Source organism: Corylus avellana, chromosome 11 (genome assembly GCF_965113065.1).
Source record: "Corylus avellana chromosome 11, dhCorAvel1.hap1.2, whole genome shotgun sequence".
NCBI lineage: Eukaryota > Viridiplantae > Streptophyta > Magnoliopsida > Fagales > Betulaceae > Corylus > Corylus avellana.
In genome coordinates this window covers 222,091-242,320 of record NC_142500.1, presented here as the reverse complement: position 1 = coordinate 242,320, position 20,230 = coordinate 222,091, and the positions used below count along the sequence as shown (strand labels likewise).

Here is a 20,230-nt window from a genome sequence, read left to right as displayed (position 1 = left end):
TTGATTTTTTATTTTAACAAATACCGATTAACATAGTCATGTATGCAAAGTAATAGTGATAGGATAAAAGTATAATTTATAGCATTACTGGTATCAATATTGGGTGAGGAAATTAACTAACGTGTAATGTATCACTTAGTATTTAAGCACGGTAGCTAGGGCTTGTTAGCTAATACCTTTTATCTTTCCTTTTTTTTTTTTTTTTAATCAAAAAGAAAAAGTTAAAATATTAACAAACAATTTCCTTTAAAAAAAAAAAAAAAACAAAACAAAACAAAACACTAAAAATTACTCACATTTATGTCACATCAAAATATTTCTTCAACCAAAACACAAAAAAACACATCCTAAAAAACGTTATCAAACACCATCTAAAGTTTTTTTTTTTTTTTTTTTTTTTTTTTGGGTTTTGGTGGGGGGGGGGGGGGGAGGGGGAGGGGGGGGGGGCGGGGTAGAGAGTGTCATGCTAATAAGATCCACACTCTTTAAAGATGGACTAGAATCTTCCATAAATTTGCCACCTCTGACAGCTTAAGATGCAAAGATCTACTTATTTGAAATAAATGAGCTCTACAACCACTCTTAAAAATTCAAATAGCCTAATAAAAAAAATCCTGTAAAATTCGAACAAGTCTAATAAGAAAAAGATAAATGCAATCCTTTTGAAAGACGTACCCTACATATATTTTATGGTGCCTTTGCAGTAGACCCTTCTACAAGCATGTTTGAGACCACAAAATATATATATAAAGGAAAGAAAGAGCTTGAGATGACAGCGAAGTATATAGGCATATAGGTGTAAGTTAAAGGAGTAAGTGGGTGGCCATGCTTGCAGACGCCCACAACAAAAAATGTTTAAAAAACAAGGTTGGTTAGAATCTTGGACTGGGATTTTTGTGTCCTTTGGCATGGCGTAGTAGTTGAGACGCAAGTCACTCTCTATATACCTGCAGCTGGCATGGTTGAATTTCATAGGCCGCCCATGCCTTGTCTTTCATTTCAAAACACTCTGAATCACCTCCCTTGCTATGATTCCTCTCTAACGTCGTGCGTATATATTATTATAATGGAAGTGCTAAATGATATTATAAAATTCATATCTCATAAAAATATATATATGATTTCATCTCAGAATTAAGTTTGGTTTGTTAATTTGTTTTTTCCTTTTGTTGGTCTTAAACTACAAATATTAATAAATAACCCAAAACACTTTCTTTTTTTCTTTTTCTTTTTTCATATAAAAGACAAACTCCAAAACACATTAATAAACATAGAAGTGACAATTCATATTCGCATTGAAATGCTTGTCTAAGACTATATATTAACCTTAATTAAACAAATTAGACCATCTGTTAATTTTGTATTGAGTTTACAGATTGTGTCAAAAATTAATAACCCTAAATGTCGAAACATGTGTATAAAACTATAAAGACCATATCCCTCAATCTTATCTCATTAATTTCTTATGAAGTTTACATTAAATTCACGAATCTATGTCAAAAACCATCTCCCCCGAATAAACATACCCATAACAATATAAATGAACTTATTGAAAGTAACAAATGTATGATTCACCTAAACACTAACTAGGATCAGGTTGAGGTTGGTGGGTCCAAGACGTCTCATCCAAACCCACTTAGTTCGGATTATTGTTGACCACAAATGGCCATGATCAGGAAATGGCGCTACCCGCCGGCGAATCCTGTTTTTTTACACGAAGAATTTTAACGTAGTATGGAGAAAAGACAATCTTACAATAAATACGAGGTCAAAAGACTTGATGTTACGGTTTTTCTTTCTAATTTTTTATATTGGTAGACTTCTTAAAATACTAATTAAATTCATATATATATATAAACTAGTATGATGTGGCTATGACTGATTCTAGTATCATTTTCAACAGCGTTAGTAATGATGGTAATTTGCTTGAGTCGAACTTAATTAGTGTTGAATTGGGTAAAGGTTAGCTGCACGTTATTCTCGTAGAAAATGAGTGTCGATCTTGAAAGTTTTGGATGCTTTTGTGTGATTGTTATTCGACGTACCAAATTCCAAGACCTTGTTTGTTTTCTGAAGGCCATTGCTGACGATACCCCTGGCTTTATGTAAACAAGTGTCAAACAAGTTCTAGAGAAACATCCCTTTGAGAGGTGAAACTGAGCTAGCACACTTTTGACTTTAACATAATACTGTTAAACTCCTAACTACTATTTTTTTAAAAAAAAAAAATAAATAAATAAAAAATAATAAGTTGAGCTGAATGTGAATTTATAGATTGATTTATATTTTCCTAGCCTACTTTTTATTTGGCCTTATCTTGTCTTGTTTGTCACCACTTTTAGTTTCTTTATTTATTAACACCACACAATATAATAAAAATGTTGTTCTTTGGACTCTTAATTCTTTATTAATACAATTGTATTATCTCTCTCCTGCTTTCTTTCTATTCTTCTCTTATTTTATATTCTACTTAAATTTCTAAAACATCTTTTTCTAACTCATTAGCTCACTAACCAACGGCTTACAACTCCTTATATATATATATATATATATATATATATATATATATATATATATATATATATTCTCTCTTTTTGTGTCTTCATAAACTGGTCAAATCCAATAAATGGATTGAATAATTTCTTTTTGGGGATGGTACAGGGAATTTTATTTCTTATTTCTTCGACAAAGTCGGACATACTTCTCTTACACTCAAAAACAAAACAGATCAAAATTATTTCACTATGATTTCATAATTGGCAGCCTCATTACATAGAATCACGAACTGTTTCTCAACAAATCTTTAGGGTCTAGATTGTACTGAAATTGTACTGACCTACCAAAAAAAGGAAGCATGATTTCTTAAGCAGCACTTTGGCCATAACGTAGAAGCTACAAATCAAGTTGAAAGAGCAAGGGCAAATGTTTGTTGAAGTGGAGCATTCAGATAGTGAAACTTAGTGGAGCTGAGATAATATAATATAATAGTCCAGGAATCCAAGAAAGTTCATTTCTGACAGCCAAACAAAATCTATTAGAAGAGCTCCCCACCATTTGGTAACTTCGTAGTCAAGCAATCCATTTTTTCCTCATTTCAGTTTCAGATTGCCAGATTGCCTGTAAGTGAAGCAACCAGAATAACAACAACAATATATTTTCAAACTTGTTTCATTCAAAATAAATAAATAAAAATTCTAACCACATATTTTTTAAAAAAATTAACAGGGATTCTCACATGTTCTAACTAAGGAAAAAAGTTGGTTTAATAAATTAGATTGAAAAGATTTCTTCCAATCCAGTTTAATGGAAAAATTTGCCTATATGATCCAAGATAATGTCAAGTTCTGTCATTCAAAAAATTCATCACTCAACTCAATATAAAGACGTATTATAGGTAACAGTCTAAGGTAATGTCAAGTTCTGTCATTCAAAAAATTCTTCACTCAACTCATAAAGACGTGTATTATAGACAACAATCTAAGATAATATCAAGTCATGTCATTCAAAAAATCCATCACTCAACTCAATATAAAGACGTATTATAGGTGACAGTGACATTGAAGTTCAAACCATGCACAATTTGCATATGTAATAAATAATAAGGTAATAGGGAAAATCAAGAATTGTGTACAAAGAGACAATGACAAGGACATATAAAATTTTGGACAAAGTTTTCCTTTAACTTGGGTTGGAAGAAACTCTTCCAATTCAGTTTATAAAATTGTCATGTGTCCCTTAGCATATAAAAATCATATGTTTTTTTTAATAGCATATGCTTCTCACTTGCTTAAGTAATACATGAACTTCATCTAACCCAGTTTGGAGGAAAAATCTGCCCTAAATTTGAGCCCCCAAAAAAGAAGAAATTGTCCCACAAGAGTAAGAACAAAACTTAATTTAATCTGTAAGCAATAATTTAAAAATAAAAAAAATTTAAAAATAAAATAAAAAACAGCCTTTTCACATACATATTGTCAATCAGCTGAACACAGCACCATAATAAGCATGTAATGTATAGAAATATAGCCATACATGTTATCTCAGCGTCATTGCAAACAATAAACAATTGAAAAAACTGTGACCACTGACAATAAGGAGCTACAAAATTGGGATGATTGTGTCGATGCTGTGAGCAAACACTCTCCAGTAATCATAGTATTTCTCTAGTGAGGTTTTGGTACATAACCATCAACTGCAAAATTCCGTGTGGCAGCGGGAATAGCTAAACGAATTCCATCAAGTTCAGGCTTTGCAATCACTTGACAACCCAGACGAGATCTGCAAAATCCCAAGCACAGAATTTGATGTTAGTGCCCAAAAGTTTTTTTTTTTTTTTTTTTTTTTAAATATTTAATCTGGATCAAACATAATGAAAAATTATTGCAAGTTCATGCAAGAAGGAACCAACGTTTCTGTAAGCCCAAAGGCAAGATCCAGCATGTCATTTTCTTCGTCAGTAGGTTCTTCTAACTTATTGTAGTGCTCCATGTCCTGCCATAAGATTCAATAGTTAGCCCCTCAAATTTGAGCTCAAGGAAATGGACTAAACACAGATGAAAGTCCAAAAGTACACTAGTTTTGGTAGATATAGCCAAATACCATCACAATCACATGACAAGTTGAACAGGCAAGCGATCCTTCACATGCTCCTGATATGACATTAAAGGTAGAGCATTAGATTTTGGAACTCTGATCAAAGAAATCTGAGCTCATTGACAAAGAAATTATTCATCCATCAATCTTTGTGCAACTGAAAGAAAAAACTCCAATCCCAAGAAATACAAGAGCTCAGGTTTATAGTTGAAAGGGCAAGTACTCCAAACTATAGATGTCAGCATGTACTTCAAAAGTCAGTGACAAGTCCCAAAATGCCCCAAGTTATAAGAAATAACTTTCAGTAAGAATACCTCTAGATAGCATTAATCATAAGGAAACAAAATTAGGTAAAGGTGCAAAACTCTGGACAAATAAGCATCAGAATCCTTGCCTTCAAGTTCTATATCATTTTCATGAGCAGCCTCTAACATAGACATTCCAATAGGGACCTTGATGTGCTTTTCCTCTCCATCCTTGTCAACAAATGTGACGGATATCCTGCAAAATAAAGCATCCCTTTAAGAAGAATGCATATCTGATTTGGAGGAAAGGTAAAGCAATGATGTCCCCCAGGACACTTGATGTGTTCTACTCACAGAAGCCAATAACGCATGTCTTCACAATGATTGATGGCATAACACACACAATTGCACGCACAAAAACATATAATTTGCTATTACAATAAAGAGAAACCAGCATGACAACATGACAGATCCACAAACCAAAGATATATGTACTCATATCTGCTACTAGCACTGCTGCCATGGGTGGAGCTACATTATGCCCAGTGCAGGCAATTGCAGCCGAAGGAATTTGAAAAACTAAGTGGAGTTGATTAACATTGTAGAGAACTTTTTAATATCAACTGGTATTGCACTCACTTAGAATAGGTGGGATCAATGTGAAGTTCAAAATCATCGCACCATCAGAAGAAAATCAAGTATGGGTCTATTTAAAATTTTAAAAGGTCATATAGCCTCTAAAGTTAAAAGATTATGTTTAGGAGACATTTGGCATTAGTATCATCCATGTAGAAATAAAAGCTATCACCATTATTTAAAGAAAAAGTCATGGTCTTTACTATAATATTAAATTAAAAGATAATATTAAGCAGTCCATTAACAAAACAACAAGAGCACCTAAATGATGAAACCTGTGTGTGTGTGAGAGAGAGAGAGAGAGAGAGATAGAGAGAGAGAGAGAAAGAGGAGAAATAAGATTACATATCATATTTGACATTTCTTTTTTCTCTTCAAGAGGTACATAACTTTTAATGTTTTATATATATATATAATTTTAGTTTAGGCTTTTAATTGCACCCACTATGCGAAAATCTTGGCTCTGCCCCAGCTGCTCCCTTGGCATGCCTGGAGCCACCTTTCTTCCTTTACCGTCATTATAAATTTCTCTCCTATCATCATTCCTTAACAATAATTCAACAGATCAGATGAGTTGCAGCATCTCCATTGAGTACTTGGCGAGAAACTTTTGACTCCAAACATATGCAGATGTCCAACAGATGCCAAATAATGTGCGAATTCCAGCACATTACCTGTGCTACAAATTGACTGTATAAATTACCTGGCTGCTGACTCAAAATTTTAACTTAAATCTTAACACATCACAGATGCACCCGAAAAATGCCAAAATCTGCTACAGGAGTGCTGCATCCAACAAAAAGGCTCTTCTTTGGAAGAGTTCATGCTACTCAGCACAAAATGGGTTTGCAGATCTAGATCATCTACTTCACTCTTCCACAGTTATATGGCACTAAATTATCCACCAACGGTGTATATATTCATGTGACAAACACCATGTTCTTGCAATCCGTTTTAAACAACCAAAACTTACGTTTCCACAAACGCATTGTCAGCAGTAGTGGTAGAAAAATTATGTTGCTTCTGAAATATGGCTTCCCGGAATAGCTTAGTTTTTGTATTTCGTTCAGACTGTTTCAAAGAACAAGAAAACCACAAATAAAAATCAGAACTAAATATAATCTCATCTAAATTGGTTGAGTACTTTACCCAAAAAACAAATGTTTACCCAAAACTATTGAAATAGGAACAGGTGATTTCATTACGGAAATGGGCAAAATATCCATATTCTTTTTTTTTTTTTTCAATAAATAATCGAGATATCACTATAAGTGTAAGGCACTCCCAGGTACACAAGAAATATACAGGAGAAAATGCCTAACTAGTAGGAGCAAAAAGGACAAATAAACATGATAAACGAAAGCCATCATTACGACCCATGACACTGTAGAAAGATTTAACATCAAACAACCCTCTTTTGGAGGGGACCTACCACGTCTTCTTACACATGCGATCTCATAATGGAGTAGAAGATAGTCTATTGACTCCCCATTCTTGCTTACACATGCAACACCACTCAACCACAATAATATGACGTTTCTTTAGGTTGTTTATAGTGAGGATTTTCCTTAAGGCAGCTGAGCACGCAAAGAAAGCCACACTCAAGGGAGCCTTATTCTACCAAATAATCCTCCAACGAAAATGAGTGATATCATGGGAAACAAGAACCTTATAATAAGATTTAACATCAGACAATCCTCTCTTGGAAGGAATCCAACAAAGTCTATCATCACCGTCCCATCTCACTCTAACGGAATACAACAATGTGAAGAGTGAGGTAAAGTGATTCATTTCCCAATCACGAGCCACTTTGAGAAAGTAAAAACTCTATTGATGGGAGGCACTAGAAAGCTCCAAATGGTCTGCCACCGCAGCGTCCTTAAAACCAGCAATGCTAAACTAGGCTCTTATGGGCAAACCTAGATACTTCATCGGTAAGGAAGATACCCTGCAGCCCAAATACCAAGCCATCAACGTTCCTAACGTTTGCCAACCAGAATTAGCTTTGGTTTAGCCAAATGAATCCTTAGCAGATCCTAGTGTATTCTACGACTAGGATGGATTTATTATAGTTGTCTATCAATAGTGACAACTAGCATTTTATTGAATTTAACTACTGTGTAATACAGCTAACTTTGTCCAATTCATCTTCATAAACTTGTCAAGCAGAGTAAGCATCCAAGATTAAATTAAAACGTCAGCAGCAGTGACAACTAGGTTATTTCACTTAAGTTTGCAGTGAACACCACTCACTTAACATCCATTTACATCATTCCATCTATTAAGTTAATATCCTCAAACACATGGGTTAATAATCCAACACCCACTTTACAATCACTAAAGGGAATGGCAAGAGATAAAGCAAGAAAATACAAACTCATCCTTCTCAATAAGAACAAGTATACTGACCGGTGGTCGCAAATATTGGGTGTAAGGCCTTTGTACACATCTTGCTCTATTTATGACTGCAGATTTTCCTGCCAAAAAGGGCCCAATACAGAATTAACGATACTACACAGAAACCATATTATCCCCCATTTCAAAACTACTTTGCGTTCTTTGAGTCATTCAGTGCATTTTAAATTGCTAATCTGAGTTTTAGGAACATGTTATTATGGGGAAACAAAACAAAACGTATACCTGTCGGAAGCTCTTTTAGGATCCAAACTCCAAGTCGTCTTGAAAGTTTAGAAACGAACATAATCGTCGCCGCACACTAAAACGCTGGCGAAACCACAAACCACGCAATTGAAATTAGCTTTTCAATTTAAAGGGAGTGAATCCTAAATAATAACGAAACCCCCAATAATCATGTATCTACCAAGCTACTGACCACTGCATCAAAAAACAAAGCATAGCTAAAGAGTTATATAATAAGAAATCAAGTGCGGAACACATAACTGAAAGGGGAAATGAAGGCAACGAATCCAAATAGGAAGAGAAGAGTACGAGCTTCAGAACTTGTAGACAAGAGGATTCTTATGGGCCAATACGCTTATTCCGATTATGACGATTGCGATTGAAGCTCCCGCTCGTGTTTGGTCGAGCTCGAAAGAAAACTTCGTCTTTTCGGGAGAGTCACTGTGCCCGGAATTTCAAAATGGCTGGCAAAACGAGCGACCCGCTACCCGTTTAACTTACCCTTAAAGACGACTCGTTTAGTTAACGGATCGACTCTATTAAATACGACACGATACAGCAATTTTTACAGGTCACCTGACACGACTTATGGAACCTGTTTAAAATAATGGACACGACCCGTTTAACTTAAAAAATAATTTTTTTTTAATGAAATAATAATAGTTTTAGCAATTATCTCTTGTAATTAAACTCATAGGGCTAACACCAAATCACTTAATAGTTAATAGGCTTAATTGTCTAATCAAATAAAATTAAAAACAAAAAAAAAACAAAAAAAAACTACATCATCATTATAATCTACAAATTTATAAATACAAATTGAGTTTCGTTGTCGGCGAGAGATAGAGGGAGAGGCGACGTCAGCGGCGCAAGAGATAGAGAGAGGAGAGAAAGTGAGGGTGAGGCCGTGAGGGAGAAAATGAGAAAAATGAGAAATGGGTCTTTGGGAGTGGGAGGCGGTGTGACTCAGAAAGAAAGAGGGGAGAAAATTTTTAGGTTTATGTTTTACTGTTTTTTCAGGTTAAAATAATAATAATAATAATAAAATAATAATTTTTTACAAAAATTAATAGGTCTGGCGGGTCACCCATGGGTGACCCGTGACACGACCCATTAAGAGCAACATAAACGGGTTGTAAACAGGTCGACCTGTTTACAACCCAAACCCGCTAATGTTGTGTCGTGTTTGTGTTGAATTGTCGGGTCGTGTCAAAATTGCCAACCCTGGCAAATGCCGAGTTCTGTTGCTGATGCGACTTAGGTTTAAGGTCGAAACGATCCTTTGTTCTCTTCGAGCCACAGTTTTGACCATTCCAGCCATTCTTTACATCCAACGGCCTGGAACATGCCACATGTATAAAAGTTTGAATTTCAAAATTTAAATCTAAAATAGACCCCTTTGTTTTGGACACATCCACAACAAAGGACCAAAGTAATCAAAAATAACTAAATAAAGTTTGAAAGGTTGGCATGTGGTTTTTACCATCTATGCCTATTTTGCGTGACTCTTAGCAACCTAGTGTTACTATAATCTATAGTTACTCTAAATAAAATAATTATAGTTAGTTTTTTTCACACGCCCAACGAACGACACTTGACAGAGGACTATATATATCTCACTAGACGACACTTGACTAGAGCCATACAGATAAAATAAATACTCAATATAAGTGAGAGAAAGTATCTTATGTTGCATATTCTTTCTGGTTGAAATTAAATTGGAGATAAGTCAATTCCTTAAAAAATAGAAACGAACAAAGAGGATTTTATTTCGTTGCACCAAGAACCTTTCCCTCTTGCAAACATTTGTTGTATGAATTTGATCGTATAATCAACTACATCAACGGTTCATTTATAAATTAAATTACTTAGCTTACTTGTTCGACATACTTGAACCTTTCACACATATATATTTTCTCTGCCTTAGCGTCAACATTTATTAAAAAACAAATAAAAATAAAAGGCAATGGGCCCAAATTGCCCAATCACATTAACCCAAAATGAGAGTTGAGTATTTAAAGTTTTTATTTAATTTATAAAAGAAAAGGAAAATCATATATTTATTTATTTATTGGTTTCCATTAAATAGCATAGAAACCGTTGGGTTTCGCTTTGCGTGGTCAGGCGGAAAACTGAAAAAACAGACTACTCCGAAACCGTCGGGTCCAGCGTGAGAGAGATAAAAGTGTAAAAAACTGCCCAAACATTGGCTCCCTAATCTCCGTTTGGGATTCGGGTGAAGATTAAACAATCAAATTCTCTATTGGGAGATCGATTGAGCTCGCTCTCGGCATGGCCATGGCGTTTCTTCCTCGGCTTCTCAGTTAAGCCCTCCTTTCCTTTCCAGGTGCTCATCATCTTACATACATACGTACAGGCATACATTCTATTACTGCCTTTTCATTTCTCAGATTTGATGCGCTTTCTTTCTTTCTTCTTTTTTCTTGCGTGTCTCCGTTGGTGTATTCATATGATCTACTTTTGTAATTGAGGGATCTAATATGATATTCGTATTCCACTTATATTCAACGTGTAATAGAAGGGAATGATCCTCATAGTTTCTATCCGGTCGGAGATCGTAACGGCAGAGAATGAGGGTGGTGAAATTAATGTCGTTGGATCAAGAAAGCTGATGATGCATTACGATGTATATTTTCGGTTGATTTCTTATCTGTGTTTGCATCATTTTTTCAATTTCAGCTGTGTTTGGCCAAAAATGCGGAGAAACTATTGAATGAAATTTGATTTGATGCAATTACTTTAGGAGTATAATGAATCTGTGTGACATTTTTCTTTGGTTTTTAAGATTAAGAAAGAAAAATCTTAATCCAGCATTCGGCTGTTGGCCAAATTACTCCAGTTGGGAGAAATCTGTATTGTGCTAAAGGTATTTGAAAATTTTCAGATGTGATCATCAATACTTGTTGGATTGTGTTACAGACATTTCTTCGATTATTACAGATTTAATTGTTTGCCTATAGGGATCTGGATTAGCTGAACAATGATGATTATTGATTAACTATCTCATGGCTCACATTTTTGTTCTCCGACTCCATGTTAGTGGAGGGACGGAATGCCTTTGGTGTTAACTTTTCTTCAACTTACACATACATGGGTTTTTGTCTTCAGATGCTTCATTTATGCGCATAGAGACTCGTGTATTTGTGTGCATGTAGTAGAAGATCATCTGATGAGATTGTTTCATCGGGAATCGGACACCATTGAGAATTCAATCCTTGGGTCGTCCTGTTCAGAATTGTGCTAAACGTTTGGCAATGGATGACAATGGTGGCAGCAAGGCGACAGGAATCCGGCAGATTGCTAAGCTAAAGGAAATCCTCCAGAAGTGGCAGTCTGTCACTCTTGGACCAAGGCCGAGCAGTCCGCCACCCGATGCACCTCATCAAAATCATGGAGGGGGCATTTCACCGGCAGTAAATAGGAGGCTAACCAATGTTATGTGTTGTGATTCGGACGAGGACAGCTGCCATAGCCCTGAACCACCAATCGACGTCCCCAAAGGCTATTTGGCTGTTTATGTTGGGCCGGAGCTCCGGAGGTTTATCATTCCGACTAGCTATCTCAGCCACTCCCTGTTTAAATTGTTGCTGGAAAAGGCTGAGGAAGAGTTTGGGTTTGACCACAGTGGCGGGCTCACGATCCCATGCGAGATTGAGACCTTCAAGTACCTTCTCAAGTGCATGGAGAACCATCACAAGGCTGATCATCCTCATGGCAGTTCAGGTGAAATGGTTCTTTATTGTCACTTTTCCTTAATAATTTCTTGTTGCTTTATAAATGCGTTTGAAATTTCTGAGTTCAAATTCTTATAGTTGACTGAACAATTGATGAAATAAATTCTTGAAGTTGCATCTGAAATCCCTTGATTTATTTTTACATTACATGATTTCTCCAGTGTGTAGTACTCTATTATGTTGTGATGCATGAGATGAGATCATATTGATTTACTAACCTCTGGATTTTGGTAATTTTGCAGCTGGAGATTCATTAACTGTTGAAGAGTAAGTAATTACACTGATATTTCTAATTGCTCCAGATTTTAGGGATGATTTTCTGGTGTAAAGCAGGGTCTCCTTGTATGCAGATTTTTTTTTGTTCATTCTTTTCGTTTGCATTGAAGTGACAAAAATAGTAGGAAGATTTAGTTAGAAGTTTTTCAGATGTATTGGGTCATGTACCAGGACTTGGTACTCTGTATTCTCTGTAATGGATTGTGACCTACGATCTGATGTTTGATTGAATATGAAACACGTTAATTGTTCAGCAAGCATATCTTTTATGTGATCCGCCCAGTTTATTCAATTGCTATCATATCATTGAATGTTTACAGTTGTCATGTACTCTTCGAAGTCACCAAAGTTTCTTGAATTTGACAATATGAGATTGGTATATATGTTCTCACCAATTGAAGACCGTTAGTTTGCATACTTCATTAATTCCCTAATTTACAATATCGATCTTAGAGCATCCATAATAAAATCCCTTTTCAAATTTTGAAGAATACCCCATTTTTTAATTGAAAAATAACTCTTTTTTTTATTATTATTAATTTTTAGAAGATACTTGCTATTAATTTTACTTTTATGAATAAAATTGGTAGGAAACGGGTGTTTAAAGCATCCAATGCGCGGATGTGTTATGAACATGCATTGAAGAAGTCAACAAATCAAGGGCCGTGAGGGAGAAATATCAAATACATGTGCTTTTTCTTTGAATAACCGACCGGTACATTACTTGTGAGAGAAAAGGTGGTTGAAAATTGAAATATGAGAGAGAAAGCATCATCGATCGTCTTTTTATTTATTTATTTATTTGTAAAAAGTTCATGTGGCTTCTCCTTCCTTTTGGCGAGACTCTCCTTCCCAATTGAATCCCATGAATGAGCTGTCTTAATTCCATTGCTGTGGCTTTATGAAAAAGCTTGTTTAATTGTGTTTAAAGGAGGTGAAGACTTGAGTGTGAGGATTGGGCAATTTCAATCTCTCTCCCAATATGCACGTGATTCTCAGGATCACACAGATTTTGCTGTCGTTCATAAATTATTTTTTTAGTTGCTTAGCCGTGGCGGCTATGATGAAAACAACCGCGCATGTCTGGATCTGAAGACAAATATCGTCCCCAAAATCAAAACCGCTGCTATCATTAATACTTGTTATAATAGTTTTTTTTTTTTTTTTTTTTGTGTGTTAAAATATTAATCAGAAAAATCACACTAATAAGCAATTACAGGCACCATGTGAAAGCCCGATAAAAATTTTGTGAAGCCTGTGATGCAAACCAAGAAAAGCCCATTGTCCACCCCCAATATATATATATATATATATAAACTCCATTAGCTAAAATCAAAACCCCACGGATTGCCAGCGTGGCCTTTTCCCACAACGAATCCCAAACCCACGGATCACCAGCGTGGCAAAGGATTAATCCTTCGGATCGCATATAGAGAAATAGAACAAACAGGCTCCCAACCGTCAGATATGTACTGACCAAAGAGAAACAGCCCTATTGGCCTAAACCACAGCACACGGATCGCCAACGAGGCAAATTCTCGGGCTCCACACACTATAAATGAAATACCGCCCACTTCCCCTAACTTCACACCAAAATTCAAAACACAAGCGCTCCAAAGTTCGTTCAGTTTCCCTCCTAAAGCAATCTTTTTTGTTTCAAAGAGGTTTGAAATATTTTTATCCATGGAGTCCGGAAAGTCGGCGTCGAGGGGAGCCGGAGGAAGGAAAGGCGGTGAGAGGAAGAAGTCGGTGACGAAGTCGGTCAAGGCGGGGCTTCAATTCCCTGTTGGTCGGCTCGCCCGGTTCCTGAAAAAGGGTCGCTACTCTCAGAGAACCGGCACCGGAGCTCCCGTCTATCTCGCCGCCGTTCTCGAATATCTCGCTGCTGAGGTACTCTCTCGGATCCCAAAACATTTTGCTCTTTCTTGCTCTGTTTCTCTCGCGATGCGTCTTGCATTTTCTGTATTTAGAAATTTTTCTTTTGGAAGTTATGTTTGGCTGGTGAGATATTCGAGGAAGATGGGATAAGATCGGATATTTGAATATCAGATGCAAATGCTTTGTGTTATTTTCAAGCCAAGACAAAAGTATTGTATCCCAAATTAAGATACACTTTTTCCTTGAATTTCTCGGCATCCAAACAGCTTTCCCTCTCTGGCTGTAAAAGGTAGAAAATGGGGAAGAGCAGCTGATTTTTTTTTTTCTTGGTTGTGTGTAATGAAATGTAGGTGCTGGAGCTGGCGGGGAATGCGGCACGTGATAACAAGAAGAACAGGATCAACCCGAGGCACGTGCTGTTGGCCGTGAGGAACGACGAGGAGCTAGGTAAACTGCTCCAAGGTGTTACCATTGCCAGCGGCGGAGTTCTGCCCAACATAAACCCCGTTTTGCTGCCCAAGAAGATCGCTTCTTCTGACGCTGAGAAGGGTCCCAAGGCCTCCAAGTCACCCAAAAAAGCCTAAAATTCTCTTGGTTTGCTATTAGGTTCTGCTCCTTTTTTGGAAATTTTTGGTGCATAGTTGTAGTTGGTAAATTTAAAATTATCCAATGGAAAGCTACTTGTTTTCTTACTATTTTTTGATTGTATGGCCCCAATCATGATTCCCATTGGGTATATGTTTATAACAATTCTGTGGGTTTTCCTAGCTCCCAATTTGTCCCCTGTAAAGTTAGTTCCCAAGAGGACATATGTTATGCAGTAATCAACTTGCCAAAATTTTTCATTATAATGGAGCCAACTTGTCGATGTAAATATCACATATGCATAGTTATCCCTCAATTTAGCAGCAGTTAAATAATTGTTCAATAAAATATTTTTATATAAGTCAAAGATATTGATGTGATTATTGTAATGGTGCCCTTTAATTTTTAATGGACAATTATTTTGTAAGAGCGGGAGTATAATCAAACTATAATAATATTCCAAAATCTTCTCATCAACTCGATCAAGGTATTACAAGAAAGAATCAAACTATTACACTATACGGACTTATTGTGGGGCTGCCAAAAATCTTTATCTGTTTTTTTTTTTTTTTTTTTAATTTTTGGTAATCGTCCCTTTCCCTTCTCCTTTAATGATTAGGGGGGGAAAAAAAAAACTATTGCACTATACCATTCATAACTAGGTTTGGTTTCTCACAACGATCATATAAATAAGTCTATTGCATGCCACCGTGGATGGGTATAAGATTTGACGCTTAGAGACGGGGAGGAGCGAGAAGCCACTTGTTTCCTTGGATAAAAGTCATGCTCAAGAAAGGCTCTGCTTCTGCATCAGATAGAGTCTTTGCGTATTTGACGCGACCAGCTGGGGTTGATCCGGGTCCTTTGCACTTGTACTCTCCATAATACATGTCCCTATTGTATCACCACAATTAATCAACAATATCTTTCTGAAGCAACAACCTACTTAGACCCTTTTATCACATACAATTCATATATTAATTTAGACTACACCAAATCAAAGTTAAATTTGGAATATATGAAAACACCCCCCATAGAAAAGGTAAAAGAGAAGAAAAAAAAAAGGAGGAAGGTTTGATAGCATACTTTTGAGTCTGGCCGCTTGCAATATTAGACCAGCCTTGCTTGTCGATGAGAGTACCCATGTCAGTATAAGCAAACACCACCCTTGGCGTCTTCCTCCATGCCCTACCAAGGTATGTATCGCCTGTTCCCAGTATCTTGCAATGGAGGAATACGAATCCGCTGTTATCATCAACGTTTTGCCTTCCTTGTGCTGTTATCACCCCCAATCCCTTTGCAACCGAATTTATTGTGGTGCCCTGTGCGCATATACCAACCATATATATCATCCATTCAAATTCAATCACATATGTATATATATATATACAGAGAGAGAGAGAGATATGAAAATGAAATAGGTAGGTAAGGTAGGTATACCAAGTAGACGGATTTGCCATTTCCAAAGATGAAATCAACGGTGCCTTGGATGTAGCAGTCTCTAAAGAAATGCCTGCCCATATCATCGCATAAGGTATCTTGGAACCCTATGAACTTGCAATTGTGAAATGCTGCCTTATCCCCTGATATCCTCATTGCCACCGCCTGTTGATCATTCTTTCGAGGATCTGGAGCCGGAGCTGAATTCTGTATACACCATACACAAATGCGATACCCTAGCCCATTAATTATTTTTCTCAACCAAATACATTATATTAATTACTTATTATTATTATTCTAAATATTTAATAAACTTGCTCATTTAACATAACATGCTAATTATGTTGCTAGCTGAACCCTGGCTAGGACCTATATATGCATAGATCGACCACATAAAAAAAAGAAGAAGCTGGAAACGCACCACAAATGCAATATTAACGGCAACGAAGTAGTTAGACTCGACGGTCACAGTGGCGCAGTACCAAGTGCCGAATTTCTTGGCTGTGCCGTCGTATGATATTCTGGGCATGTTTCCCGGTTCCCCATAAAACGTGATGAACGGCTTGGATCTGTCAACTTTGACCATCTCCCTGTATTCACCCCCACCAATCTTTATAATCACTCGCTTTGTATTTCCTGAAGGGACGCTCTTGACCGCGTCGGTGATCGTCTTGAAGTCTCCGGTACCGTCTTTTTTGACCTTGATCACCCTGACGTTAGCCTTGTTCTCCGCAATGAGGAGGGCATTGTCTATAGACTTGGATGCTGAGACGTCGTTGAACTCTCTCATATTGCTCTTAATCCACGACTCCAGCTTTGATGTTTCCGATGGAACCGTGACCGGGACGGACACAACCGTTGGGAGGAGTCGGAGAACGAGCAGGGTGGCTAGAAACGACGCCGTGGCGGCAAAATGCGTCAGTTTCAAAGCCATTGCTCTTGGATTCTCGATCTTTTTGCCTTCGGGAGGTGTGTCTTGTGTGTGCATGCGTGTATGGTATTTATATGTGAAACAGAATGAACGCCGGGAAAGGTAACGTGAAGTTGTACGTGCATTTCGCTTAGGAATGGCCAAATTGCGTTGGTTCTGTTTGGGTGTTAACAAAACGCAGCGGAGAGAGAAACAAAAAGAAAAATATACAGGGCCAGCGATATTTTAAGAATTGGAAATTTGGAATTAATACTTTTTTTTAGGGCCAGCGATATTTTAAGAATATATTGGAATTAATACTTTTTTTTTTTTTTTTTTTTTTTTTTTTTTTTTTTAGAGGTTGGAATAATTTTTGTTAGATGTACGTACGTAGGTTATGCATGTTACAGTAGTTGAAAAAGTAAGAAGATGTTGTTACGGTACGTCTATATATTAGTGGTGGTTAAATTATTGAAAAAGCAATGTTACATATGATCACACAAATATTTTATAATAGTTAATATTGAATATTTTTTTTTATTAATAAGAGGTTATTCAAGAGCTAACTATTAGCCTATTAGACATTGCCATGTCAATCTTGTGAGATATATATTTGTAAGATGTTTATGTGATATGTAGCATTACTATAAATTGATTAGAGAGAAAAAATCACAACTCTAGGGAACCTTGATTGTTGGAATAGAATGATGGACTGTCCGAGCACTTGTTCGATCAAATAGGCTCAAGCAGACAAGCCTCTTGCTCAAATATTGAAGCCTTAATTATAAGAGACCTCTCACAATTGCTTACCTAATTATACGGGATCACGATCTCAATTTGATTGGTCATTAGTATGTCATATAAAGGGTTGGCAGAAAGATAAAGCAACATTGCCCATTGCCAGAAGTTATGTTTGTAGTAAATAGCTCTTATCCAAAAGACTTCTGATACAAACTTAGGTAGGTAGAATTTACTTTTAAAAGTTGACTTGTAAAGAGTTACGTGGGATATTTATGATCATAACATTTATACTAACGTGCTTATGAATCCAACGTTCGCAACATCCCATTTTTAATAACCCATAAGTCGCAACTCGAATGTGTGATGTGGTGCTCGATTTTGAAACTAAATAAAATAAACCTCATATAGAATTAACTCACCCTCGGAGACCGACTTGTTAAGAAAATGTGTGTTCAAAACCTTATATATACGTAATTGAGATTGCACTTCAGCCATATGAAACAATTAAAGATCATACAAACTTCCTAGATATTCCTTACTAGGCTTTTGAAGGAGGGTGAGTTTTACCTTGGGTTAATTAAGGGAGGATAAATGATGATCTATTAATGCTTAAGATAGTACTACACGTATGAAAGTGCTAGGGTGATTTTCGAAGTTTTTTTTTGCAAGGCCCTAAGGAAATAAGATTTTTGGTAATTTGTAAGTACTTAAGTTAATTTTTGAAGTCTTAATATAGGTTTAGGAATTTAGTTATGGGTTTTCATTTTCCTAAATCAATATCATATTATCAAAGAATTGAAATACGATTAATAATTTATAAATCTCTAAATAAGCTGGGAATTCCTAAAATGAGTTTGAGAATTTACTTAGCTTTATCCTCCACGCCCATCATTCTTTCTTGCAATTAGTCAAAGGAATGTGTAGTAGCTTTGGCAGGGGCGCGCAGGAATGGCAAAATGTGTCATGCCGATTGTGGCCGGGTATGCTCTTTTGACATAAATTGAGTGTAATAACCCCTTTCCCCACAAATGTGGACAACATTTCTCCTTATGAGAAATGCTACTTTGTATTATTTCAGCATTTTTCAAATAACGTAGCATGCTAATTCACCCTCAGATCAATCTTAATAAAATAAAATCAAGGGTGTGTTTAACATGTCATGTCAGCTAAGTATGCTAAACGAATGCGGAGAGAGTGCAAAGTATAATTTCTTCTTATCTAATCGTGGTTACTATGCCCGAGAGCTTGTAACATTCCTTATTGTATTTATTTATATTTTTATAGAAATTTCAAATTTGTATAAAATTGGAAGAAATGTAAAAGAAAGAGATGAGAATAGAATGAAATTGGCTATTTGAGGTAGTCAAAATGAGTAATTATAGAAGTCTCACTTGTATCACTCTAAAAATGAAGTGACTTTTAAATTCATTATTTAATCAAAATCCAATAATGATCATCACAAGCTTAATAGTGATTTTAAAAGCGACATCATTCTTGAAAACACACAAGAGTGATACAAAAAAGACTTGCAAGATTACTTAGCCAAAACCGCCAGTTTAGAATTGTATTGAACTTGAACTTGGTAGATTACAAAATGATACAAAACATACGTATTTATATACATTTAGCTGGGTCGACTTTTATTCACATGTGCTAATTCTCAGCCTATCAAGCTCTAACCGTCCAACCAACAAACTTATTTACAGTTGCAGCTCATAATTAACAACCTAGTTCACTTATTCAATTCACATAATGTTAATGTGATAGTCTCAACCAACCCTTAAATTAATAATTATTAAAAAAAAAAAAAATCACGGGTTAGTTCATACTGCAATGATGTACAGTATTGTAAAATATTTGTGAGATATATAAAAATGTGGTAGATAGCATTCCTCATCCACTAATAGCATCCTAGTATTAAATCCATTACAATGGAGCTCTTTCGTCTTTAATTCTCTCCTAAAAGCTGTCTTTCTTCTCGCCCATCTCTCTTGATTTTCCCTTGTAAAACCCATCCGAAGAAGAGGCCGGAGGGAGCCTCCCTCCCATCTCCTGCGCGTGCTCACCATGCGTCGCTTCCATCACAACCCCACTTTTATAGATCCTCGGCTTTCCCCCTCCTTTCCCTTGCATCTCCATAATTCTGCCTAACAGCAACTCCATTCTGTTACACAAAGAAGACCGCTTCTTCTTGGATCCTCTTGTTTTGCTATTAGGTCCTGCATGGTCTTCTTAAATTTTTTGGAAGTTTCTGGTGCATAGTTGTAGTTGGTAAATTTGAAATATCAAATGGAAAACTGCTTGTTTTCTTACTATTTTGATTGTATGCCAATTTCACCCAAATCTTAATTTCGTAAAATTCAGAGTCATTTAGAAATTAGAGCAAAACAATCCTATGGGTATATATATGTTTATCCTTTATAGTCCAAAAATGAATGGGCAAGCTTTTTATTCCGTGGAAGAGCATTCACATTGGTTTATATAAATTTTCATGCAAAATAGTTAACAAAAACCCACTTCATCTAGTTTGG

General features: G+C 36.1%; 4 protein-coding genes across 12 annotated transcripts; 2 read left to right on the top strand and 2 right to left on the bottom strand.

Moving 5' to 3' along the window:
• Positions 1-3,945: 3,945 nt before the first annotated feature.
• On the bottom strand, positions 3,946-8,573 carry LOC132164890 (uncharacterized). Of its 8 annotated transcripts, none has more exons than XM_059575394.2 (8): positions 8,376-8,573; positions 8,115-8,198; positions 7,884-7,951; positions 6,448-6,545; positions 4,988-5,094; positions 4,600-4,649; positions 4,409-4,491; positions 3,946-4,278 (listed from the first exon to the last, which is right to left on the bottom strand). In XM_059575394.2, exons 2-8 carry the CDS (start codon positions 8,173-8,175, stop codon positions 4,164-4,166), a joined length of 582 nt encoding a protein of 193 aa, XP_059431377.1. In that variant the 5' UTR covers positions 8,176-8,198; positions 8,376-8,573; the 3' UTR covers positions 3,946-4,163. The 8 variants fall into 8 exon arrangements, with proteins under 8 accessions (XP_059431377.1, XP_059431378.1, XP_059431380.1 ...); XM_059575395.2 differs by having other exon boundaries at positions 8,115-8,309; positions 8,424-8,573; XM_059575397.2 differs by having other exon boundaries at positions 8,424-8,573.
• A 1,698-nt stretch (positions 8,574-10,271) lies between these two features.
• On the top strand, positions 10,272-12,391 carry LOC132166480 (auxin-responsive protein SAUR50). 2 transcript variants are annotated; one of them, XM_059577299.2, is made up of 3 exons: positions 10,272-10,437; positions 11,244-11,858; positions 12,112-12,391. In XM_059577299.2, exons 2-3 carry the CDS (start codon positions 11,390-11,392, stop codon positions 12,138-12,140), a joined length of 498 nt encoding a protein of 165 aa, XP_059433282.1. In that variant the 5' UTR covers positions 10,272-10,437; positions 11,244-11,389; the 3' UTR covers positions 12,141-12,391. The 2 variants fall into 2 exon arrangements, with proteins under 2 accessions (XP_059433282.1, XP_059433281.1); XM_059577298.2 differs by having other exon boundaries at positions 10,272-10,461.
• Positions 12,392-13,738: 1,347 nt separating this feature from the next.
• On the top strand, positions 13,739-14,790 carry LOC132165720 (histone H2A.1). The gene is made up of 2 exons (XM_059576392.2): positions 13,739-14,035; positions 14,374-14,790. Exons 1-2 carry the CDS (start codon positions 13,829-13,831, stop codon positions 14,605-14,607), a joined length of 441 nt encoding a protein of 146 aa, XP_059432375.1. The 5' UTR covers positions 13,739-13,828; the 3' UTR covers positions 14,608-14,790.
• Positions 14,791-15,135: 345 nt separating this feature from the next.
• LOC132166495 (putative pectinesterase 63) lies at positions 15,136-17,065 on the bottom strand. Its single transcript, XM_059577319.2, has 4 exons — positions 16,470-17,065; positions 16,049-16,255; positions 15,695-15,930; positions 15,136-15,502 (listed from the first exon to the last, which is right to left on the bottom strand). Exons 1-4 carry the CDS (start codon positions 17,034-17,036, stop codon positions 15,343-15,345), a joined length of 1,170 nt encoding a protein of 389 aa, XP_059433302.2. The 5' UTR covers positions 17,037-17,065; the 3' UTR covers positions 15,136-15,342.
• Between the last annotated feature and the right edge of the window lie 3,165 nt (positions 17,066-20,230).